We start from the raw sequence: 25,902 nt of genomic DNA on the forward strand, positions 1-25,902 counted from the left end.
GGGGATCCCCACCAGTCACAGCAAGGGCCAACAAGTACTTCAACACTGTAGAAATAAAACCAGAAATGCATTTCCTTTTCTTTTGAACACAAAACAAAGATATCTGCCATATACATTTCCCAAGGCAGATGACTCTATGCAATGTCACCTCGGTAACAAAATACAAAAATAGACAAATACACCCCCTCCCTTTTTACTAAACCACAATAGTAGGTTTTAGCACAGGGAGTTACGCTGAATGCCTCGCGCTGCTCTCAATGCTCATAGGCTCCCTGCGCTAAAAAACAATATTGCGGTTTAGTAAAAGGGAGCCATAGTGCAAAATATAGACAGCAGATATAAATTCTCAAAACAGACACATTTTGATCACTAAATTGAAAATAAAATCATTTTTCCTACCTTTGCTGTTTGGTGATTTCATGAGTCTCTGGTTGCACTTTCTTCTTCTGACTGTGCATCCAATCTTTCTTCCTTTCTTTCAGCCTCCTGTATGTTTCCTCTCCTCCAGACCTCATTCTCTCCCCCAACTTTTTCTTTCTGTCTCCCTGTTCCCCCTTCTTTCTGTCTCTCTGTCTGCCCCCTTTCTTTCTTTCTCCGTGCCCTCCCCCAAGCCACTCGGTTTGCTGCCACCGCCATCGGGGAATAGTCCCCAAGCCACCGCTGTCCCAAGCTTTCCCTGCAGAAGCGTCGCGCTGACCAGCATTCCGCTCCCTGACGTCAATTCTGACGTAGGAGAGGAAGTTCCGGGCCAACAAGGCATTTCTCCTCATTCCATCCAGCCTGAGCCCCATCTCTCCTTGATCCAGCATTTCCCTTCTGTGTCTGTCAGAATTACCATTCCACCTATTTTCCAGCATCACCCTTCTTTGTGTCCATCTCACCTATATCCCTATCTCACCACTTTTTCAGAATCTTCATTTGTCTCTGTCCTTGTCTTTACCCCATATTCACCATTTGCCCTTTCAATGTCTTTATCTCCCCCCCCCACACACACTTTTTCAGCATTACTTCTATGTCTCTATTTCACCTCCTCTTCATGTCCCCTCTGTATCTCTATCCTTATTCAGAAGGTCCTGCTTACCCTTTCTCTTCTTTGTGTCACTATCTCCATTTTCAGCTTTCCCCCTTTTTCCTTTGTTAATGCACCCTGTAGCCAGAATCTTTCCACCCTCTCTCCACTCCGGCCCAGCCCAGTATGAAATATTTCCTTTTGTTTCTCTCCCCTCTCTCTTCTCCTCCCTCACCCACGAGTCCTGCATCTGGCCCTCTCCCTTCTACCTGCACCTGGCAACACCCCCCTGCTCCGCGGCTCTCTTAAGCAACTCGTCAGCAGCGGTGATCAAGACAAGCTGCCGACATCGAGGCCTTCCCTCTACGAGTCCCACCTTTGTGGAAAAAGGAAGTTGAAACAAGCGGGACTCGCAGAGGGTAGGCCCCGACGCCAGAAGCTTGTGTCGATCGTTGCTGCTAAGTTGCCGAAGAGAGCCGCAGGTAGAAGGGAGAGGGAGATAGGAAGGCTGTAGAAGCTCCGGAGCATGACACCGAACCCGGCCAGGATGATTTCTTTTTCAGGCTGCTGCTGCCGCTGCCATCCCCCACCCGAAATGACAAAAAACAGCCTAATGCCCGCGTCGGGAAATAGCCATGCTGAGCAGTGAGCTCAGCACGTACACAGATGAAAGCCTTGCTTGCTGATTGGTCCGGCGGCACGGTGGGGCGGGGCCGCCGGACCAATCAGCAAGCAAGGCTTTCATCTGTGTACGTGCTGAGCTCACTGCTCAACATGGCTATTTCCCGACGCGACGCCAGACTTGCATCGCCAGAATTTAGGTAGGTTGTTTTCATCCCCGTGGGAGTCACGTGGGCAAGGGGGCGTCCCCGTGGGAGTCCCGTGGGTCAGGGGGGCATCCCCGTGGGAGTCCCGTGGGCCAGGGGGCGTCCCCGTGGGAGTCCCGTGGGCCAGGGGGGGAACCCGCGGGATCCCCGCGGGATCCCCGCGATCCCCGTTCCCGTGCAGACCTCTAGTCCACATGAGACATCTTTTAATGGAACAATTTAGTACAGATTCTCCCAAATACTTGATCCAATAACATATAGGACAATTCAACAGACAGCTTTAAAACATCAGGGTAGTGATATAAGATGGGGCTTCTCAAACCTGTTGTAGGCCAATTACATTTTCAAGATTGCCAATTTCTCATGCGTATTCGCTGTGGCTAAGATCAAGTTTGCAGGGTGTACACATCTTTCTCATGTGAGTAAAGTAGCTGCCTAGTGGTTAAAGGACCAGACCAATAATCAAGGAAGCCTGGTTCAAATCTCACTGCTGCTCCTTGTGATCTTAACCCCCCCCCCCGAGGGTTGAGTACATATTCTAAGCTCCCAAGGCATAGGGAAATACCTAGTGTACATTAGTATAATTCAATTGAGCAACTACTGAAAAAGATGCGAGCAAAATTTAAACTATCTTCACAATCTGTGGGTTGTGACCCAAATGGGGTCATAAAATCTATATTTGAGGTCACGACCTTGGTGGGCTCTCTACAGGTGCATCATTCTGCTGCACCTCTGTAAGTGTAGTGGGGGGGGGGGGTGTCACACAATTGTATTTGGCTACTATCATGAGTCATAGTCACAAAAAGATTAACAAGCACTGAAATAAATACTAATCTGAAAAATAAATTGCTGTAGGGTCCCCAAGGGGGAATTCTGTGCAACTGCCCCACAGAATATGCTGAATGCTGCTTAGTGCTGGCATTGGGTCTCCCTGCCCCCAAGAGATCACGTGGCAAGTGGAAGAGGATGTGAACCGCTGCACATCAAGTCACTTTCTCCTCCTTTACTAGCTTAGACCAGACTGTTTATGTGAACTGCAGGCCCAGGGTTCATATAAGGAGTTGAATCTAAGACAGGAAGATGAGGCAGCGGTTTACTTCCTCGTCCACCTGCTATGCAAACTTTGCAGGGAAAGAAGAAGTCAGCTCCAGGATTACAAAGTACTACTCCTACTATTTATTATTTCTAAAGCGCTATCAGACACATGCAGCACTGTGAGATAAAGATGAGTGTGCCATTGGGGAGGGTATGGGAGGATGCAGCTTGAAGAAGGGAACAGGAGACGTTTTGGGCCTTAGTATGGGAACACTCTGTAGTTTGACATTTGGTGCCACAGTACACACCTATTAGCTGTGAAAGTAGCTCTTACTATGCATATATTTAAAAAAATGCCAACAAAGCAGCTAGCCTTTTAAAGGGTGAAAGACAAATGCATTTTTCTTTAGCATCCCTCCAGACCAGCACAGAAACAGATGGGTTTATGCTCCTCTGCCAGCAGGTGGAGACTGACATACTAACTTTTTTGCTTCAGTACAAGTGGGCTGTGCAGTCCCTATTACACTCAGTCTTTTCTCAGGCACCAGCAGGTGGAGTGGTAAGCTTGTGCAGTCTATGCTGAGATTGGTTGTGTCTGTTGGATCCGATTAGTGTATCTTTCTTGTCCACTTGGAAAGGTAGAGTCCCACCCCCATTTCCCCACCTATCCAGGTTTTCTGAATTTAGAGGAGCCACAACTGTATGCCTGGCCACCTGTTAGGCATGTACTACAGTTTAGAGTGCCAGTGTGATCTGTGAAGTTAAAAACAAAACAAAAAACAAACAACAAGAAATAAAGGAGCTTAAAGTGGTCCTCAGGCCGTCGTTTTTGTGCATCGTCGTGTGTGGGTTGGCGCATTCATTATGAGCGCTTTAAAAAAGCAGAAAAAGTGCATTTTCTGTGGGCACCGAGTGGTGGATGTGGCTGGCGGGTGCATGAAATATCCCGGCCGCCCAGAGGGAGAACCAGCTTCGGGTGTTGGCGTACCATGCTTCCTTTCGTGTGCACACCGCTCATCAGCGGGAGGTGGTGGTGAAGCCTGGGCTCCCTGTCACCCACGCCGGGGTTTCCTCATCTGCTAGCAATCTGGCAGATTCGGTGATGTAGACCCCGGGGAGGCTGGCGATTCCCTTACCGCTGCAGCTGGGGCAGCTGGTGTTTTTTCTTTAGCTGTGGGGGTTGTCTGGCTTTGGTGCATCATATTCTTTCAGGTGACAGTTTATCGATGTCCCTTCCCTTGGTTTTGGCAGGAAGTGTGTCCATTTTGCCCACAGCCTCAGGCAATCTTCCTCTTGTCTTGGGACGATAGGAACCGGTCTTAAATGTGTCTTCTGCTTCTTCTATGAATTCTGTATTACCACCAGGGATTTTTTACCCTGATTTTGTGTTAGCAATATGCAGGGCTTATTTGCAGGTGGCTGGGGGGGGGGGTGATCCTGCTTCGATGCCAGGGGTCTCGGAGTAATCTGGAGTTTTTCCCCTACAATCTTCTGCTTCGGCTGCCTCTGTCCAGCCCCCTCAGCCATCATCCAAGCGGCTACTGGCCTCTTGGGACAAGGATTCTTTTCCGTTTTGGATGGAGATTTTTGGGAGGCACCAGTTGTGTGCATATTTCATCGGAAAGAGTTGCAGGAGTTCATTCTTCAGGTGTCTTCAGTTTTACATTTTGAGGAGGATGCTAAGGACCCCCCCCCCTTGTGTTGTGGACCTTCTTCTGAGAGGGATCCGGTCAGCATCCCACTCTTTCCCTATGCATCAAGATATTCAGGATGTAGTGCATGCTCAGTGGAAGACGCTGGACGTGCCTTTTTGCTTGGCACAGTCCATGGCCAGACTCTACTCCATTCCTGATGGGGATAGAGATACTTTAAGTCTACTGTGGTCGATGCGGTGGTCTCAGCTATCGCGCGCAGACATACTGTGTTGGTGGAATGTGGTTCAACCCTGAGAGACCCTCAGGACAGTAAAATGGAGACACTATTTAGAAGTTTTGATGTGGGTGTCCTGGCGGTGATTTGTGGTGGTCTTGTAACCCGGGCTTGTTTCCGGTAGTCTGAGAGAGTTCCTGACCGTGACTCGGCTGACTGGTTCTTAGTGGATCAGGAAGTTGCTAAGATTGAGCTGGGCACTTCTTATCTCTCTAATGCCATATATGATCTATTGCGTGCCTCAGCCAAGTCCATGGCTCTTGTAGTAGTGACCCTGTGGTTTCGGTGGTTAGTCGGTGGATGTAGTATCTAATGCCAAGCTCAGTAAGTTTCCCTTTCGGGGCTCCCTTCTCTTTAGGGAGAAGTTAGATAAGCTGGTTCAGACCTTGAGTGATTCTATGGTGCCACGGTTACCGGAGGACCAACCTCGCCAGGCTTCACGAGGTGGTTCTGACTGGGGGTGTTTGCGTGATTTTCATCGGTACCACCCTAGCTGAGGTGCGACCTCTACTCCTTCCAGAGGACGTTTCTTCCAACGCATACAGTCATCCGGCTCAATGACTCGTTGAGGGTCCTTCCCCTGGTTCCAGTCGAAGCCCAGTTGTGTGAGTTTTACAGGGGATGGGCTGTGATCACAACAGATCAGTGGATCCTGGAGGTGATTCGAGACGGTTATGCTCTGGAGTTTTCCCGACCTTTGCCAGATCGTTTCTCTCTCCTTGTCAGGCAACTTAGAAAAGAAGGGCTTTTCGGCAGACAGTGCTCAGGTTGCTGGACCTCAAAGTGGTAGTCCCAGTGCTTCCTCAGGAGATTCACACTGGCAGGTATTCCATTTCCTTTGTGGTGCCCAAGAAAGAGGGGTCTTTTGGGCCCATTTTGGATCTCAAAGATGTCAGAGTGCTCTGGGTTCCGTCTTTTCGCATGGAAACCCTAAAGTCTGTAATTCTTGCTGTCCAGCCTAGGGAATTTCTGACTTCTCTTGATCTGACGGAGGCCTATCTGTATGTTCCCATTTGTGCCTCCCATTAGTGCTTCCTTCACTTTGCGATTTTGGGAGAGTATTATCAGTTTTGTGCGCTTTCTTTTGGCCTAGCTAAGGCACTGTGCACCTTCACCAAGATTATGGTGGTGATGGCAGCGGCCTCGTGCAAGGAGGGCATTCTGATGCACCCCTATCTGGATGACTGGTTCATTCGAGCGAAGTAGTTGCAGGAGAGTTCCCTTGTTATGGCTCGGGTTGTGGAGTTTCTGCAGGCCATGGGCTGGGTGGTCAACTTGTCCAAAAGCAGGTTGACTCCGTCTCAGCACTTGGAGTATCTCAGCCACCCACAGGTGTTGAGGAGTGGTGTTCTGTGCGTGATTTCCCTTCGCGCTGCATTGCTTCATATCTTGGACAACTGTTCTGAGCACTTCTCAGTCAATGTGAGATTAGCCTAAGTGCTTTGGGGTGCCTTATTTATATGAGACATTGAACTTTAGATGTAGAGCATTATTTTATTTGGGTAAAACTGTGTACTAAAAATAGTACACAAAGACTTAGATTTAAACAGCTCTCCTGGCAGAGATGATGGTATTAAAAATAGCATCCAGATGGGGGTAGTTGGACCTCCGCCGTCTCCATGCGCTTGCATTTCACACCCTTGCAGCAGCCTGCCTGCAGGGAATGGATGTATGCCTTAGAAACTGCTGGGGACGAATCTGCTGGAATATCATATTGGAACAATCTTACTGGGCAATTAAGATCATGCACAGATCATTACAGCTTTAAGAAGATCTTGAAAACCAAACTGTTTGTAGATGTATATTTCTGATCTGTCTTTCCTACAGTGTTGGCCATTTCTTGTATTCTTTTGATATGATGTTGAAAGATTTGCAAATTTGATTTTTATATGTGTTAATGATGTTTTCAAGAATGTTTTCATACTGTTTTGTTTTTCTTGCTTTGTGTATGCTTAATTGGAAACTGCTGTGACTCCAGGCAGTATATTAAGTTTTTAAATAAATAAAGGGACCCTGACTGAAGACTCCCACCCCTGGAAATCCATGTGGCATGTCAGGGAAATTATACGCAGCCAGCTCCCTGATACCCAGAAAATTGTTACACAGGGGCTCTACAGCCTGTGCTCAAGCCTCTGATAAATCAGCAGGTGAGCAAGCTCTCAGGGGAACAGACTCCAAGTCCTTGATGGACCACAAAGCAGACTGGCTCCACAGGTACTCAAAGAGATTGGACTGCAAACAGCAGCCTGCCCCTTGCAGGACTATATCCTTTCCTCAATGGAGTAAGCCCAAGAATGGGATCTGTGAGCAATAAAGCCACACAAGAAACAAACCAATAGCCCAAAATATTCAAAAATAAAGAAAGCAGAGCAGTTTGCTTGCAGAAAGTAAAACATGAAGAGGGACCCATTCTCCACTGACGAAGGGGAAGAGTTGAGAGATTTGTGTGACACCCTTCTACAAAGTTCACAACTATAGGAGGATAACAGCTTCAGTACAGAAAGCACAGTTACTTACTGTAACAGGTGTTATCCAGGGACAGCAGGCAGATATTCTTAACGCATGGGTGACGTCACCGACGGAGCCCCGGTACGGACCTTTTTAACTAGAAAGTTCTAGTTGGCCGCACCGCGCATGCACGAGTGCCTTCATGCCCGACGGAGGAGTGCGTGGTCCCCAGTTAAGATAAGCCAACTAAGAAGCCAACCCGGGGAGGAGGGTGGGACGTAAGAATATCTGCCAGCTGTCCCTGGATAACACCTGTTACGGTAAGTAACTGTGCTTTATCCCAGGACAAGCAGGCAGCATATTCTTAACGCATGGGTGACCTCCAAGCTAACAGAGAGGGAGGAGGGATGGTTGGCCATTAGGAAAATAAATTTTGTAACACAGATTGGCCGAAGTGTCCATCCCGTCTGGAGAATGCATCCAGACAGTAGTGAGTAGTGAACGTGTGAACTGAGGAACAAGTGGCAGCCTTGCAGATATCCTCGATGGGCGTGGAATGGAGGAAAGCCACAGAAGCAGCCATAGCTCTGACCCTGTGGGCCGTGACAGCACCTTCCAGTGAGAGACCGGCCCGCGCATAACAGAACGCAATACAGGCAGCAAGCCAGTTGGAAAGCGTCCGTTTAGAGACAGGACGACCTAGACGGTTAGGATCGAAGGCCAGAAAGAGCTGAGGAGACGAGCGGTGAGCCCTGGTACGGTCAAGGTAGTATGCAAGGGCACGCTTACAATCCAGCGTGTGCAACGCCTGTTCCCCAGGATGAGAATGGGGTTTAGGGAAAAAGACAGGCAACACAATGGACTGGTTGAGGTGAAAAGCCGAGACCACCTTGGGAAGGAATTTAGGATGGGTACGCAGAACCACCTTGTCATGGTGAAAAACAGGGAACGGTGGATCGGCGACCAGTGCATGCAGCTCACTAACCCTCCTGGCAGAGGTGATGGCAATGAGGAAAAGCACCTTCCATGTTAGAAGTTTGAGCGAAGTTGTGGCAAGAGGCTCAAAAGGAGGTTTCATGAGGGCTGATAAAACCACATTCAGGTCCCAGACGACAGGAGGAGGCTTCAGAGGTGGATTGACATTGAAGAGGCCTCTCATGAACCGGGAAACCAGAGGATGAGCCGTGAGAGGTTTTCCGTGGATAGGCTCATGAAACGCAGTGATGGCACTGAGGTGGACTCTGATTGAGGTAGACTTGAGGCCAGCATCGGACAGAGAGAGCAAATAGTCCAGTACAGTTTCCACCGCCAATGAGGTGGGATCGTGATGATGCAGGAGACACCAAGAGGAAAACCGGGTCCACTTCTGATGGTAACATTGGAGAGTGGCCGGATTCCTGGAGGCATCCAAAATGCGACGGACAGGCTGAGACAGATTCTCTGGAGAGGTCAGCCCGAGAGAAACCAAGCTGTCAGGTGGAGCGAAGACAGATTGGGATGTAGTAGAGACTGATGCTGCTGTGTAAGTAGAGTAGGAAACACAGGAAGAGGAATGGGCTCCCTGGAGCTGAGCCGAAGCAGGAGGGAGAACCAGTGTTGGCGAGGCCACCGAGGAGCGATGAGAATCATAGTGGCCCTGTCCCTGCGGAGTTTGTATAACGTCCGCAACATCAGAGGGAGTGGAGGAAAGGCATAGAGGAACCGATCCGTCCAGTCGAGCAGGAATGCATCCGGGGCCAGACGGTGAGGAGAGAAGAGTCTGGAACAGAATTGGGGCAGCTGATGGTTGTGAGGAGCTGCAAAGAGGTCCACCTGTGGAGTGCCCCAGCGAGCAAAGATGGAGCGGAGTGTTGGAGGGTCCAGAGTCCACTCGTGAGGTTGAAGGATGCAGCTGAGATTGTCGGCCAGGGAGTTCTGTTCGCCCTGGATGTAGACAGCCTTGAGGAAGAGACTGTGGTCCGTGGCCCAGGTCCAGATGCGGAGAGCCTCCTGACAGAGGAGGTGACATCCGGTGCCGCCTTGCTTGTTTATGTAGTACATGGCGACTTGATTGTCTGTGCACAGGAGAAGAACCTGAGGGCAGAGAAGGTGCTGGAAGGCCTTGAGAGCATAGAACATGGCTCTGAGTTCCAGGAAATTGATGTGATGTTGACGCTCCTGAGGGGTCCAGAGTCCCTGGGTGCGTAGATCTCCCAGGTGAGCTCCCCACGCATAGGGGGAGGCATCCGTTGTTATGATCATGGAGTGAGGGGGTAGATGAAAGAGTAGACCCCTGGAAAGATTGGAGGCGTTCAACCACCATTGAAGAGATTGCTGAAGAGACGATGTCACAGAGATGGGATGAGAAAGAGGATCCGTGGTCTGTGACCATTGGTTGGCTAGAGTCCACTGAGGTGGAGTCGTGCCAGAGGAAGTACATGGACCGTCGAGGCCATGTGGCCCAAGAGGACCATCATCTGTCGAGCAGGGATGGTTTGATGAAGGAGCACCTGACGACAGAGGTGGAGCAGGGTCCGATGTCGGTCGAAGGGGAGAAACGCCCTCATCAGAGTGGTGTCGAGAACTGCTCCGATGAACTGAAGTCGCTGTGTGGGAAGCAGATGCGACTTGGGGTAGTTGATCTCGAACTCCAAGAGATGGAGGAAAGAGATGGTGTGATGAGTGGCTTGCAGCACAAGTAGAGACGTAGTTGCTTTCACCAACCAATCGTCCAAGTAGGGGAACACCTGGAGGTTGTGAGACCTGAGGAAGGCCGCCACCACAATAAGGCACTTGGTGAACACCCTGGGCAATGATGCGAGGCCAAAGGGAAGTACCTTGTACTGATAGTGGCGGTGCTGAATCTGAAAGCGGAGGTAGCGACGTGAATTCAGATGGATGGGGATGTGAGTGTAGGCTTCTTTGAGGTCTAGGGAACATAGCCAGTCGTGTTGAGAGAGAAGAGGGTAAAGCGTGGCCAGGGAGAGCATTCTGAACTTCTCTTTGACCAGACACTTGTTGAGGTCCCTGAGATCGAGGATGGGGCGGAGGTCTCCTGTCTTCTTGGGAACCAGGAAGTAGCGGGAGTAGAATCCCTGACCCCATTGGTCCGGAGGCACCTCTTCGATGGCATTGAGAAGAAGGAGGGATTGGACCTCCCTCAGGAGGAGGGGGGTTTGGGAGGAGTGAGAAGCAGACTCTACGGGAGGATTGTCTGGTGGAAGAGTCTGGAAGTTGAGAGAGTAGCCGTGGCGAATGATGTTGAGGACCCATTGGTCTGATGTGATGACCTCCCAACGGCTGAGGAAGAGTTGGAGACGACCTCCGATAGGTTGAGGAAGAGGTAATGATGTTGGGAGACTGGCTATGCCCTGGAGAAAAGAGTCAAAAGGGCTGAGATGGTTTTGACGAAGGTAGAGGCTTGGCAGGTTGGTGAGACTGAGAGCGAGCCTGAGTTTGATGTTGTTGCCGAAGTCGGCGCGGCTGCTGTTGAGGCGGGTTGTGAGGTCTGGCCGAGAACCTGCGCTGGTAGGAAGACTGCTGTCTATAGGTGCGAGCAGGTGGAGTCTTCTTTTTAGGCTTAATCAGAGTGTCCCACCTGGTCTCATGTGCTGAGAGTTTCTGGGTTGTTGAGTCCAGGGACTCTCCGAAGAGTTCATCACCCAGACAAGGTGCGTTAGCCAGGCGGTCCTGGTGGTTAATGTCCAGGTCAGAGACTCTCAGCCATGCCAAACGGCGCATGGCCACCGCCATGGCAGATGTGCGAGAGGTCAGCTCAAATGAGTCGTAGATGGAGCGAACCATGAATTTCCTGAGTTGGAGGAGGCTGGAAATATGTTGCTGGAAAAGAGGGACCTTACGTTCAGGAAGATATTTCTGTAAGGAGGAGAGCTGTTGCACCAGATGCTTCATGTAGAAGGAGAAGTGGAAGGTGTAGTTGTTGGCTCTATTGGCTAACATGGCATTTTGGAAAAGGCGCTTACCAAATTTATCCATGGTTTTTCCCTCTCTGCCAGGAGGGGTGGAGGCATATACACTGGAACCCTGAGATTTTTTCAAAGTAGATTCCACCAGGAGGGACTCGTGGGGCAATTGAGGTTTGTCAAACCCTGGGATTGGAATAACCCGGTACAAGCTATCCAATTTACGAGGGGCTCCAGGAACCGTGAAGGGAGCTTCCCAGTTTTTATAGAAAGTTTCCCGTAAGATGTCGTGGACGGGCAACTTCAGAAATTCTTTGGGAGGTTGCTCAAAGTCGAGGGCATCAAGGAAAGCCTGAGACTTTTTAGAGTCAGACTCTAAGGGAATGGAAAGAGCTGCTGACATCTCCCTAAGGAATTTGGAGAAAGAGGATTGCTCTGGTTTAGAGACGGTGTCGGTCATGGAGGGTTCTTCATCGGTTGATGAAGCATCCTCCTCGGTACCGTGAGGGGAGTCTTCCCACAAGTCTGGGTCCCTAACGTCAGGGTGCGTACGTTTGGACATCGGTGTGGAGGGCTCGGCATGGCGGGTCTTTGAAAGAGATTTGCCTGAGCGCATTGAGGTGGTACCGGGTGAGGAAGACCGATGTCGTTCCTGGGACCGGACAGGGTCGGCAACATCACGGGTATGTACTGTAGGTGTTTCTGCCAAGAGCACCGGCATGGAAGTATTAATCGGTACCAAGAGGGTCGACACCGATGGGACAGTGTGAGGCTCGTACCGGTCTCGTACCGGAAGGTGCGGTGCCAGCAACGCCGGCAACAGTTGTTGGAGCTGTTGTTCAGCTGCTCCTGTAATTGTGTTTGGAGTATGGCCGCGATGCGGTCGTCCAGGGGAGGCACCGGTACCGCTTTTTTCTTCTTCGGTACCATAGGTGCCGCTCTACGCTCCGGCGATGAGGAGGCCGATGATGAGGCACTCACCGAGATCGGAGCGGAGCGTTTGCGGGGCCGGTGCGGTGCCGGGAGGGCCGGTGTCGCAACCGTGGCAGGAGGGCGCTCAAGGGAAGTGGGAGGCTTCTTAGCCGGCTTACCTGGGCCCAACGACCCCGAGGAAGGGTCCGGTGGTGTCGATGTCGTCGGTGCCGACTTTTGTGGTGCCGTCGACGTCGCAGCCGGTTCAATGGCAGATCCGGTACCAAACAAAATATTTTGCTGGATCTGCCGATTTTTCAAAGTACGCTTTTTAAGCGTAGCACAGCGGGTGCAGGTGTCAGCCCGATGCTCTGGACCCAAGCACTGGAGGCACCAATTGAGTGGGTCGGTGAGGGAGATCGGGCATGCACACCGCTGGCACTTCTTAAAACCCGGTTGAGGGGGCATGAAGGGAAACACGGCCTCCGCAAAATCGAATCCGGAGGCCTGTATGGTGGCAACAGGCCCTGCCGGGGCCGGCCTGAAAAAATAAGGAAAACTTGACGAGTTTTTTTTGGTTTTTTTTTTTAAAACAAAAATAAAGGGAATCCAATAAGAAAAATAGAAAAAAAGTGAGAAAATACGCGAGCGGGAAGGCAAAAATTAGTTTTTCAACGGCTGTTGAAAACACATGCGTCTTCTTCGCTCCGTGGAAACGAAGAAACTGGGGACCACGCACTCCTCCGTCGGGCGGGAAGGCACTCGCGCATGCGCGGTGCGGCCAACTAGAACTTCTAGTTAAAAAGGTCCGTACCGGGGCTCCGTCGGTGACGTCACCCATGCGTTAAGAATATGCTGCCTGCTTGTCCTGGGATAACAGCTTCAGTACAGAAATATTTAACCTAAAGATTCTTCTATAAAACCTAAATACCTTCAGTTCTTTTGCACCACCCGAGGCAGCTGCCTGTGAGATATTCTGAAGTTGCTTGATACGGTCGCTGAAGTCTGCTACCCACTGTAAAACAGTCATGCCAACAGGGACAGTGAATCGAGACCAACTGTGAGGGAGAATTCCTGCAAGTAAAAAAAACACAAAAAATTTACTCCCTGAAATACAACCCAAGTGTTCCAACAATTCAAAAGGTTTAGAAAGCCAATTTCAAAATATGAAAGCCCATTTATCCCAAAATATGGAATCAATCCATTGGCTGCTCATAATGTGACACGTTGAGAATTCATAAATTTTAAGGATCAGTGTGAAAAAAAAAATTACACTCCCTTCCCCTTCTAATTATGCTGTTCCAAAATAACTCAAGTGATAATTTTAGAAATTGTTTACTTCTATTGCTAATTTTTACAAATTTTATTTTAGTATTTATAATCCGTTCTATCATCTATTTCAAAGCCAAAGAGAAATTAGGTCATTACCTGCTAATTTTCTTTCTTTTAGCCTCTCCAGACCGGTAACAGTAATCTTACAGATGAGTATATATCTTATCAAGACCAGCAGGTGGAGACTGAAACAAAACTTTGGAACTGTACATAATAGGTTACTTTCCCTTATTCCCTTAGTCTGCCGAATAGCCAAGCAGAACTAAGAACTATAAACAGAAAACAGGACTTCTAACAGGAATAACAACTAGAGAGTTGCACGGGGACAGAAATCCCACCCGTCCCCGCCAAAGTCCCACCTGTCCCTACCCGTCCCCATGAGGAATCCCACCCGTCCCCGTGAGAAATCCCTCCGTCTCCACGAGGAATCTCGCCCGTCCCCGTGAGGAATCCCCTCCGTCCCCGCCCGTCCCTATAAACTTCAGAAATAGTTATTTCATTTAATTATGCTACTGAATTAAAGGCTCTGGTAGAAACCCATTTACAAATAAGCAAAAAGACTCTATTAATTTGGAAATATTAATTGAGAAGAATACATACTTTGTAAACGGGTTTCTACCAGAGCCTCTAATGTTTATAAATTTTTATCAACACAACAAATATACTACTTTATCCTGAAGCAAATAAAAAAAAGAAAAAAAAGAAATATAATTCTTTTCCTACCTTTGTTGCCTGGTTTCCTCATGTTCTCATTCAATTCCTTCCATCCACTGTCTCTCTTCCTTCTGCGTCTTCCATTTGCTCTGTTACTGTGCCTCTCCCTTTTTCCCCCCTTCCAAATTGGTCTGGCACCCATCTTCTTCCCTCCGCTCCCCCCATAGTCTGGCATCTCTGTCTTCTACACTGCCAGCGTCTTCTCCCTACTCTCTCTTCCCCATTTCCTTTCAGCTTTCTTCTCCCCCCCCATCTTCCCCATGTCCTGTCAGCGTCCTTCTCCCTCTCTGTCTTCCCCATGGCCTTTCAACGTCCTTCTCCACCCCCCCCGTCTTCCCCATGGCCTTTCAACGTCCTTCTCCACCCCCCCGTCTTCCCCATGGCCTTTCAGCATCCTTCTCCCCCCGTCTTCCCCATGTCCTTTCAGCATCCTTCTCTACCCCTTTGTCTTCCCCATGTCCTGTCAGCGTCCTTCTCCCCCCTCTGTCTTCCACAAGTGCTTTCAGTGTCCTTCTCCCCCATCTGTCTTCCCCATGTCCTTTCAGCATCCTTCTACCCCCACCCCGTCTTCCCCATGGCCTTTCAGCGTCCTTCTCCACCCCTTTGTCTTCCCCAGTGCTTTCAGCGTCCTTCTCCCCCCTCAGTTTTACCCATTTCCCTTAAGCGTCTTTTCCTCTCCACTTCACCTTTCCTCCCTTTCTCTCTCCTTGCCCCCTTACCTTCGTGGCGCTTCCCCGCCCGACCAACAGAACAGGCCCGGTCCGACAAACCTCCCTGCCCTTAACCGCGAATCTAAATTACCTTCTTACAGCTGCTGTAAAAGGTAATTTAGATTTGCGGCTACAGGGCAGGGAGGTTTGTCGGACCGGGGCTGTTATCGGTTGGTCGGAGAAGCGCTACAAAAGTAAGGGGACCTGGCCGGCTGTGCTGCACCCAGGGCGGACCGCCCCCCTCCCTTGGTAGCCACTCGAGCCATGAGGCTACTCTCCTTCTCCTTACCTGCCCTGCCTGCAGCACAGAGCCGAACAGAAGTCTTTCCGACGTCAGCGTTAATGTCGGGAAGACTTCCGTTTGGCTCTGTGCTGCAAGCAAAGCAGGTAGGGAGAAGAAGAGCCGCGCGACTGAGTACATCCAGCCCCGCAGGAACCCCGCGACCCTCGGAGGCATCCCCACGGGATTCCCGCGACCCTAGGGGCGTCCCCACGGGATACCCGTGACCCGAAGGGGGAACCCGCGGGTCCCATGGGATTCCCATCGTCCCCGTTCCTGTGCAGCTCTCTAGTAACAACTAAGAAAACCCGAATGCTGTTTGAAAACGCAAAGGAACAAATGCAAATGTCAAAGGTCCCCACAGCTCGCCAGCTATGCCAGCCGAGCCACAGCCGCTGTTCTTTGATCTCCCCGGCCCTAGAAAAATACTAAAACCCGCAAAAAAAGCAAAAATCTTCATGTAAGAACACGACGACAACAGACAGGGTGGAGTGTTATACCGGTCTGGAGAGGCTAAAAAAGAAAATTAGCAGGTGAGAACCTAATTTCTCCATCTTTAGCAATTCTCCAGAGCAGTATAGCTGTAATAGTAATCTTACAAATGGGATGTACCAAATTAGTACCCATCATGGGTGAGACCCCCCAAAAGGGCTGACACCAGAACACACTCACCGAACACCGAGTCCCGACGTGCCTGAACGTCCACATGGTAGTGCCTGACAAAAGGATGCAAGGAAGACCAAACCATAGCCTTACAAATATCCACTGGAGGCACCAGCGAAGACTCAGCCCAAGAAGCTGCCTGAGCCTTGAGAAAATCTGAAACAGGCTTCTTCTGAAGAAGGTATGCGGAAGCAATAGTCTCCTTGATCCAGCGTACCTCCCTCTTACGAGGACCTGCTAGAACAGACATGAGCAAATCCAGTCCTCAAGCGCCGGAATCCAATTGGGTTTTCAGGATTTCTCCAATGAATATGCTTGAGATCTATTTGCATGCATTGCTTTCAATGCATATTCATTGGGGAAATCCTGAAAACCTGATTGGATTTGGGCCCTCGAGGACCGGAGTTGCCCATGTCTGCGCTAGAAGGACAAAAAGATGATCTGGTTTCCTGATCTCCTGAGTTCTCTGCACATAAGAGTGAAGAACCCAACCAACAGCCAACTGTTTCTGCTCGGAAGATCCCTTCCGACTACCCACCGGGAGAACCACTGCCTGATTGACATGAAAAGGAGAAACTACCTTTGTCAGAAAGGAAGGAACAGGCTGCAATATGACCCATCCCTAGAAAACTCCAGGGAGACCTACAAGAGAAAGCCTGCAGCTCAGAAACACGCCTAGCAGAAGTAATAGCCACCAAGAAGACCGCTTTAAGGGTAAAGTCCTTCAACGAGCAGGCACCCAAAGGTTCAAAAGGAGGACGCACCAGCATGGACAAGACCAGATTAAGATCCCAAGATGGAACAGATGGTCGAACAGGAGGCTTGAACAATTTGGCTGCCCATAAGATTCGAATGGCATCAGGAATGGCAGTCAGATGCTGACCTCGCAACAACCCACGAAAGGCTGACAAGGCCGCAAGCTAAACCCGGAAAGAAGATCTAGCCAGGCCCCTGTCCAGGCCATCCTGCAAGAACTCTAAGATGTTAGGCAGAGAAGCACATAAAAAGAGACCACTCCACGCGCAGCACATCACTCCTCAAAGACACGCCAAACCTGCACATAAGCCCAAGTGGAAAGTCTCCGGGAACCCAACAGGGTGGAAATGACTATCTGAATACCCTTTCTTACCTAGACGCACCCTTTCAAGAGCCAAGCTGTACGACAAAAGGGACTTGGATCGAACACTGGAATGATACCCTGAGTCAGAAGGTCGGGTGAGAGTGGCAGAGGATCTGCCCCCAGATGCCGCACCAGGTCCGTGCACCACAGGTGCCTGGGCCAATCTGGGGGCCACCAGAATCACCAGGCCCGGATGGCGAACAATGCGAAGGAGAACTCTGCCCACTAATGGCCATGGAGGAAACATGTACAACAAACCCTCCACTGGCCATGGTTGGACCAGAGCATCCAGACTCTAGGCCAGACTGTCTCTGCAACGACTGAAGCAGGGTGTTTTCGCATTGACACCCGTGGCCATCAGGTACATGAGGGGCTGAACCCAAGTTTGCAATTTCAACTGAAAGGCTTCGGCACTTAGTCACCACTCTCCGGGATCTAGCATGTGACAACTTAGAAAGTCCGCCTGAACATTCTCCACTCCCGCTATGTGGGAAGCTGAGATGTCCAGAAGATGAGACTCTGCCCAGACCTTGAACAGAACCGCCTCTTGTGCCACCAGAGTGCTCTTGGTGCCTCCCTAACGATTCACATAGGCCACCACTGTGGCATTGTCTGAAAGGACCGACTGACTGACTTGCTCATCAAGAAGGACTGGAAGGCTAACAGCACCAGGTGGATGGCTCTGGTCTCCAGAACACTGATCAACCAGGATGCCTCCTCTGTGGATCAGGTGCCCTGAGCTGAGTGACCCAGACACTGAGCTCCTCAACCCAGGAGACTGGCATCTGTGAGAAGCACCGTATACTGTGGCTGATCCACACTCGCCCCTTTAACCAGTTGGGGGGTCTGAAGCCATCAATGAAGACTGCAACGAGCCAATCCCCTCAAAGGAACAAAATGATCCAGACCGTGCCTCTGGGGCAACCACCTCCGAAGAAGAGCATACTAAAAAGGACGCATATGTGAACGAGCCCACCGCACTACATCTAGGGAAGCTGCCATCGACCCCCAAGACTTGGAGGAAATCCTGCACCTGAGGTCATCGGGACACCAAAAGGCAAATCTGAGACTGCAACTTGGTCACCCGGGCCTCTGGGAGGAAGACCTCCCCCAAGGAGGTGTCAAATAGAACTCCAAGATACTCCAGGTGTTCAGATAGGTCCAACCGACTCTTGGAAAGGTTGACAACCTAGCTCAGTGACTGCAGGAACTCCACCACCCGAGCCATGACCCGAGTGCTCTCCTGCAATGACTTTGCTCAAAATCAACCAGTCGTCCAGGTAGGGATGCACTAGAATGCCCTCTTGGTGCAAAGCTGCCGCGATGACCACTATGACCTTGGTGAACGTCCGTGGAGTCGTGGCCAGACCGAAGGGGAATGCACAGAACTGATAGTGCTGACCCAAGATCGCAAAGCGAATGAAGCGCTGATGAGAGGCTCGGATTGAAACATTGCAAGTAGGCCTCTGTCAGATCCAGAGCTCAGAAACTCCCCCGGCTGAACTACCAGGATCACAGACTGCAGTGTCTCCATGCGAAAAGAAGAAACTTTGAAAGCCCTGTTGACCCCCCTTCAAATCCAAGATGGTCCGATAGGTCACCTCTTTCTTGGGCACCACAAAGTAAATTGAGGACCTACCGGTGCAGCATTCCTGAGGGGAAACTGGCACAACTGCTTGGAGATCTATCAATCTTTGAAGGGTCTGGCGAAAAGCCTGATTCCACTCTGCCTGACAAGGAGAAGCTAGAAAATGATCTGGCAGGGAGTGAGCAAACTCCAGAGCATAACCATCCCGAATCACCTCCAAGACTCACTGATCAGACGTGATTTATGCCCACTTCGGAGAAATATCGTGCAGCTGAGCACTCACCAGAACCAGAGGGGGCCGTTGGCAAGGAGTCATTGGGCAGGACGGGTAGCGGGGGAACCGGTGGTGGGATTCCCAGCCCCCTGTCGGGCCCCCCGAAAGGATTGCATGTGCTGACAGAAACGACCCCAGGAGAAACCAGAGGTCAGGTAGGGAGCAGCCCCTCTCCCTGGGCGGTATCTGCGGATTCCCGTAGGCGCCCCAGAGCAGTGCCACCCTGAACAGCCTGGCAGGAACGGTCTTCAGGCAGACGGGGCACTTTAGAGCCTGTCAGAGTCTGAACTAACTTATCCAAATCCTCTCCAAACAAAAAGTAACCCCGAAAGGGAAATTTAATAAGTTTGGTCTTGGACGCCGCACCCACCGACCAAGCCTGCAGCCACAAAGTCTGATGTGCAGCCACCCCGACAGCCATGGATTTGGCAGACGTCCGCAACAAATCATAGAGAGCGTCCCAAAGGAAGGAAGCAGCCATCTCAATCTTTGGCACCTCCTGATCCACTAAGGACCAGTCATCAGACTCACGGTCAAGGACCCGCTCGACCCACTGAAACACAGCCTGAGCCACCAGCCCCCCACAAATAGCTGCCTGGACCCCCCAAGGCAGACACCTCAAAATTCTGCTTAAGAATGGTCTCCAACTTACGCTTCTCAGAGTCCAGTTAAGACAGAACCACCCTCAACGGGTACAGTATGCTGCTTACCAATAGCTGAGACCACCGCGTCCACTACTGGCAACTTTAAGGTAACCCCCTATCCCCCTCTGGGATGAGATCCAAATGAGCTATGGAACGTCCAAACTTAAAAGGCGCCTCTGGTGTAGACCACTGCGCCAGGATAATGTCCCGAATATCCAGATGCATCGGAAAAGAACGGGAAGCAGAGTGGATCCCCCACACTCAGGGTTTCCGGTGGCGTCTCTTCAAAACGCAACACTGAGGAGACCTTATGAAATCAGATCTGGGAGCTTGTCCATCTGAAAAAGGTGCACCACTGACGCAGAGGCTCCGCTACCAGCAGCCATCCCCTCGAGAAGATCCTTGAGGTCTACCCAAGGGTCCACGTCCTCTTCAAGATCCACACACTCCTCAGACTACAAGTCTTCGTCCCAAACCACCCGCGGGACGAGGGAAGAGGAGGGGGCACTAAAGGAGCAGAGGGGAGCAAAGCCACAGGGGACACGGAGGGAAACCCCACCCCCTCCGATACCCCGGGCCAAATGCAGAATCCCCAGCCGCCTGAAAATAATCTCTGTACAGAGCAAAATTTAAATCAGGGGACAAAACCCCCGGCAGCCTCATAGGACTCCCTGCCACAGCAGTGGACCCTGCTGAAACCTGCCCCTGTTTTTCCAATACAGGTGGAAGGTGATCTGAGGTTGCAGACAAGATGGAGGGGCCTCCCTCAAAAATTGGTGAAGATCCCGCCAAAAATAACCCCTCCAGACTGGCACTAACTCAGGATTTTTTCTTTTCACAGAACACACTCCACTGGCTCTCAAAGCAGTATGCCTTACCTGAATTTGGGGCAAGGCTTACTGCTGAGGCACCTCTAAAAAAATGTTGGGGAGATGAGGAAAGGGAGGGAGGGACCCAGTTCACGACCCGCTAGGTTTGACACTCCCGAGCTTGGACGGACCGCCAAACAGGGTCCACCCAAGCTCAATCCAGCACCAAAAAGGGGACAAGCCCTAAACAAATTCCAACAGCCCTACCAAGGGCTACCACTCACACCTGCTGGAGACTGAAAGAAGACTGAGGGAATAAGGAAGAGTAACCTATTATATACAGTTCCAAAGTTTTGTTTCAGTCTCCACATGATAAGGTATATACCCATCTATAAGATTACTATTACAGCTATACTGGTCTGGAGAGTTGCTAAAGAAGTACAATTTTACATAAGCAACTAAAGTCAGAAGCATCAATGGATAAGAAATTGTTTTCTAAAAAGCTTTCCAGTGTCATCTCGGAAGAGACCTGCAGCAACAGAAGCCCTATTAAAAATTACCAATAATCAAATGAGGCAAATTCTACAGTAGGTGTTGGGGTCTGCTGGAAGAGGACAAATTAACTAGTAGGACCCTCCTTCTCTTTACATTATACCTTTCACTAATTCATTTATCAAGGTACGTAGATAGTTGGTCTGTTTCTTTTTTCCTTCACACACTTGAACTACATCAGCAAGGTCTTGACGAACATCTTGAAGTAGTTTGGCTCCCATCTTTACTTCTCTTTCAAAGAACCTGAACAATGGATCCTGAATTTTCAATAAAGGGATTAAACAAGTTTTAATACTATGCATAAATACAACCACCAAAACATAACACTATAACTTTATGCTGGTAATTATACTGTACTAAGAAACCTGATTTACTATTTTGGATATTCAAGCATTTACTATCCATTCTTTGTATGTCAACTATCTCATGAATTACATGAGATTTCCCAGGGTTTTTAAAGTCCACGGTGTTTAGGTGAAACACTGTAGGCTCTATTACTCCTGAACTCTAAGCACAAATGTTCTATATTTTGTCTTACATGTGAAACACTAGAGAAAAATGTAGCATGCATGTATGTTAGGAGATGAACAAATATACTTGTTAATGAGAAAATAGATATATTAAAAAGGTTTCTATAGCATTCAGCAGGCTCAATTTTGAGGACATTTAGTCTTGGGTCCCATATCAGAAGGAGCCCTTAGCAGCCTGAAGCTTAAGTAGTACTGACAACAGACAGAATAAATGTGTGTAAGTGAATATTGCTTTTGCTTTTAAAGGACCTGAAACAATTTGACTACTACAGTGTTTCCCCGAAAATAAGACCTTCCCCAAAAATAAGCCCTAGTCCCGGGGATTTGCTGGCAACTTTTCAACCTGCCCCCCCCCCCCCCATCGCGCAGCCAAACCCTCCATCCTTTCCTCCATGCTGACCGCAAGCGAGCCCTATCTTCATCCGAACCAGCGTCAGGCAGGCAGCACTCTAAACAGGCTGCTTGGCCTTGTACGTCAGGGATTTCACTCTGCTGCATTACTGATGATGTCATCAGTAACGCGGCAGAGTGAAATCCTCGACGGACAAGGCCAAGCAGCCTGTTTAGAGTGCTGCTGGCCCGACGCTGCTTCGGATGAAGGTAGGGCTTGCTTGCGGTCGGCAGGGAGGGAAGGATGGAGGATCAGCAGCGGTTTGGCTGCGCGGTGGGGGCAAGGTGTGCTCAAGGGTTCTGCTGCACAAGGGATGGGAGGGAAGGATGGATAGAAGCTGGGCAAGGGTTCTGCTGCATAAGGGATGGGAAGGAGGGAAGGATAGAAGCTGGGCAAACTTCTGCTGCTCAGGGGGATGGGAGAGAGGGAAGATGCTGCACATGTGGGGGAGAGAAAGTAAAGAGGAAGAATTGGGGTGAAGGAGAGGGAGGGAGAGATGATCATGTGTATACCCCAAAAATAAGACCTAGTGCCTTTTTGGGGCCCCAAATAAATATAAGACACTGTCTTATTTTTGGGGAAACATGGTACCTTGTTTAAACTACATTAACAGAAGCAGTTATGTTCCTTGAATGTCTTCCCTCACCTTCTGATTTCCAATAACCCAACCATCCCTTAATTTATAGCCTATTATTCCAATAAGTGGAAATTTTTTCATAACAGTTAATTTGGGATTTATATACAAGGCATCAAGCTTGATTTAATAAATTGTAGTTCCTTTGAAGTCATTGATTAAATATAAAACTGGCCCAAAACTGAAAGTCAAAGTCCACTTGCAAGAGTTAAGAGTCAATGTGGTTAAGAGCGAGCAGGGGAATACTAGGCTCTCAATGACCAGAGAACCTTTTATCCTAATTTTAACAAATTAAAACTTTAGCTCATTGGGGAAGATGCTCAAGAAGTTGAGGATAAATTCAAACCACCACCTGAAATGTTTCAGTGCTTCTGCCTGTTTTAGGGAAACAATTTAAAATCAACATCTGTACAAACATCAGAGATATAATGCGCTAGCATCAGAAATAGCCACTGCAAGAACCATGTGATAAAATATGACAAAGAAAAAATAAGAAAACAGTGTAAAAATAACAAATTTAAACAACTGGAATACTAGTGAATGTGACCTAAAAACAATAAATAGCTAAGAAAGTTAACTAAAAGGACAAAAGGAACTTCTACCACTTGCTGTAAGGGCTACGTTATTCTAGCCTCCAAAATGAAAAAAGATGGGATGAATCCACCTTGGGGGACTATAAGAGTCAAAGTCTTCTGAGCTTAAGTTGTTTCTATTGTAGATTTGCTGGGGGTTAGGAAAGGATGGGGGGGTGTATAATTGTAACTATTTGGGCGTGCAGATTTTTTTTGGTTGTTCACAATTGTGGTTGTAGCTGTGGAATATTCTACAATGTTTTGTTGAAAATTTCAATTAAAATTTTTTTTTTAAGTTCAAATTTTTTTAAAACATTCAGACAGAAGAATATGCAATTCAAAATATTTCCATACAACGGTCATAAACATAAGCTAGGGATACATATGTATCTTACACACAAAACAAACAACCCTCTCACCCTTCCCCCCTGCAGAGTGTGTAATATCATGCATACACCGATTTACCACATTCATTACATTTAACCTTTATTTCCCCTGGTGTTTTTCTGATAACTTACCTCCTGATAATTTTATGTCTTAATGTAGGGGGGCTCCTTAATGTTTTAAGCCTTTTATATAAGCCTGTTTTTTAAGCTGGAGAGTTTTTTCCCCGTTGTGGGTTTTCTCTCTGCTTGTTTAGCTTTTTCTGGAGCAGGACCAGTGATAGTCTGATACGATCTCTTTTCCTAAGCCTGTGTGCTTCAGGGAGCTCTATCCTGTAGGAATTTGAGGTCCTTTATTCTTAAGAATGTGAAGTCTGGCTACATTTGGAGTTCCCTACATTGAGTCTGACACACTTTGTGTAAAATGACATGTTGATTGATAACTGCTTATTCAATTTAATCTAATAAAGGCAAGGGGCTGCAGGATTTCTTTGAGACAATCTAGGTTGCATGCCGCATTTAGGCTGACCAGAGTGTGTCTCCCTGAAGCTTCTGTGTTATTCAGTTATGATCCTTGTGTGTGCTAATGTGAGTTTCTCTCTCTCTCCATATTCCAACTAGGTCCCCCTGCAAGGACTTATGGAGTTGCTGTCTGGATTTGTGTCCTTTTTGACAACAATGTATTTGAGTGAACTCACATTCAGAGATTAGTGCCCTTATAGCAGGTAAGTTCAGTGAGGCACTAATTGTATCCAAGTTGGCCCATGCTCAGAGATTGGTCCCCTATAGCCTGTAGGTTTGATTAATTGCTATAATTGTGTCTGAGAGGACGCCGCGCGTGACATCAATGTCCTTCCTGCTTCCTGGTGCCCTGGAGGATGGTTGTTGAGGACATGTGAGTGATGTCAGCGTCGGGGGGTGGGTGGAGCAATTCTCCCACGTCAGTCCTGACTCTCTTCACTCCTCTGATGCTTTTCAAGATGCTGCAGTGGTTTGGAGGCTTCAATGGGCAGTAGACGTGAAGGTAATGTAGCTCTTGTTCTCAGTTTGGATTTCAGTTGCTTTTGTGAACTACACAAAGAAGCGTACTAAGAAGCACACCTTTGGCTTGCGCCTTAGGTACATAGTAGGAGCATTGGGGGGCAGAGCAATTCTCCCACGACAGCCTAAGTCCTCTCTTCCTCTGCCGATACTGGATCCTGGTGGGGCAGCTCCTGGTGGCAATGGAGCTGCCCTGTATTTAGGTTTGGTGTTTTTGGGCTCCCATTAATGGTGGCCCATAGCAGGAGCATTGGGAGGAGGGGGGGCAGATTGACTCTCCCATGCCGGCCCAACTCACTCCCCTCCTCTGCAGTTGCTGAATCCTGGTGGGGCATATAATCTATAAGGGATACAAACCAACCTGGTTTTCATAATCAGTGAAAAAAATTAATCTGTTCTTGGACCACATCAAACCTATCTATTCTGTAAAATAGATCAGTTTGTATTTGAGGACCAAATCTGTACACTCCTGACAACACAAGATCAACAACTTATCTTACACCTTAAAAGAGAGGATATTTTTTAAAAAATGGCAACATTTCTGACCTTAATATTGTCCACAGTGCGTTTAAGAGCATTAAGGGACTGTGGAATGACATGAAGCCAGTTGCAGGCAGTAGTATGTAAGGTTCTCATCCAAGCAGGGCGCCCATCAGATGTGGAGCCAGTTCTTTGTTTCTTTTCTGTTTCTGCATAAGCTAAGTCATCTTCATCTTCTAGCATCTGCATTTTCAGCATTTTACTGATCATATCAATACCTGAACCACAGAAAACAGCAAAAGCGTTAAAAGCCCCCCACAAAACAAAACTTCTAACGGAAAAAAAAAAAAAAAAAAGACATCCCTAATCTTCATTCTTCAAAGAAGAACATAAAAATCATTTCAGTTTGGAATGCTAACAGAAGGGATTTTTTTTTGTTTAATTTTGACAGATTTATTTTTACAATCCATAAAAAGAAATCACGATAAAATAAGAAAAAAAAAATTAAAGTATCTCTGGCAGAAGTCCTCGTAAGACCAGAACTCAAAGAACTGTGGCTCCTCTTTCTATTCGCCCAGTGGGGTTATAGGCTTTTTATCTCAGCCAAAAGGGATAGCATTATTTTTTATTTATTCATTCAGTTTTCTATACTGTTCTCCTAGGGGAGCTCAGAATGGTTTACATGCATTTATTCAGGTACTCAAGCATTTTTCCCTGTTTGTCCCGGTGGACTCACAATCTATCTAATGTACCTGAGGCAAAGGGGGGATTAAGTGACTTGCCCAGGGTCACAAGGAGCAGCGTAGGTTTGAACCCACAACCTCAGGGTGCTGAGGTTGTAGCTTTAACCACTGCGCCACACTCTCCACTCATAACTCACATCCTATATCTTAACCAAAAAGTTTAGAAGTGAAAGACGGAGTGTGATAACAATTTTATTTTATAGCTTAAAATATCATACATTTGCCAAAATATCACAATGAAAGCAATAATCATTAATAAAAAAAAGTTTTCCTCCAAGTTTTTATTAAAATTTGATTCAGTTGCTTATCCAATTTCTAAGCGAGATATAAATTAAAATATAACAGGGGAAACAAAAACATAACAAAATAAAAGCAATGCC

General features: G+C 48.5%; 1 protein-coding gene across 1 annotated transcript in view; it reads right to left on the minus strand.

Moving 5' to 3' along the window:
- DYNC1H1 (dynein cytoplasmic 1 heavy chain 1) overlaps window positions 1-25,902 on the minus strand; it is a 312,112-nt gene that overhangs the window by 10,629 nt on the left and 275,581 nt on the right. The window contains exons 73-75 of the mRNA XM_033953397.1: window positions 24,846-25,057; window positions 20,852-21,005; window positions 12,994-13,136 (exon numbers count right to left, since the gene is read on the minus strand). Of these exons, the coding sequence (XP_033809288.1) occupies window positions 12,994-13,136; window positions 20,852-21,005; window positions 24,846-25,057 (509 nt within the window). The remainder of the gene's footprint in view (window positions 1-12,993; window positions 13,137-20,851; window positions 21,006-24,845; window positions 25,058-25,902) is intronic.

This window comes from Geotrypetes seraphini, chromosome 7, assembly GCF_902459505.1.
Source record: "Geotrypetes seraphini chromosome 7, aGeoSer1.1, whole genome shotgun sequence".
Classification (NCBI taxonomy): domain Eukaryota; kingdom Metazoa; phylum Chordata; class Amphibia; order Gymnophiona; family Dermophiidae; genus Geotrypetes; species Geotrypetes seraphini.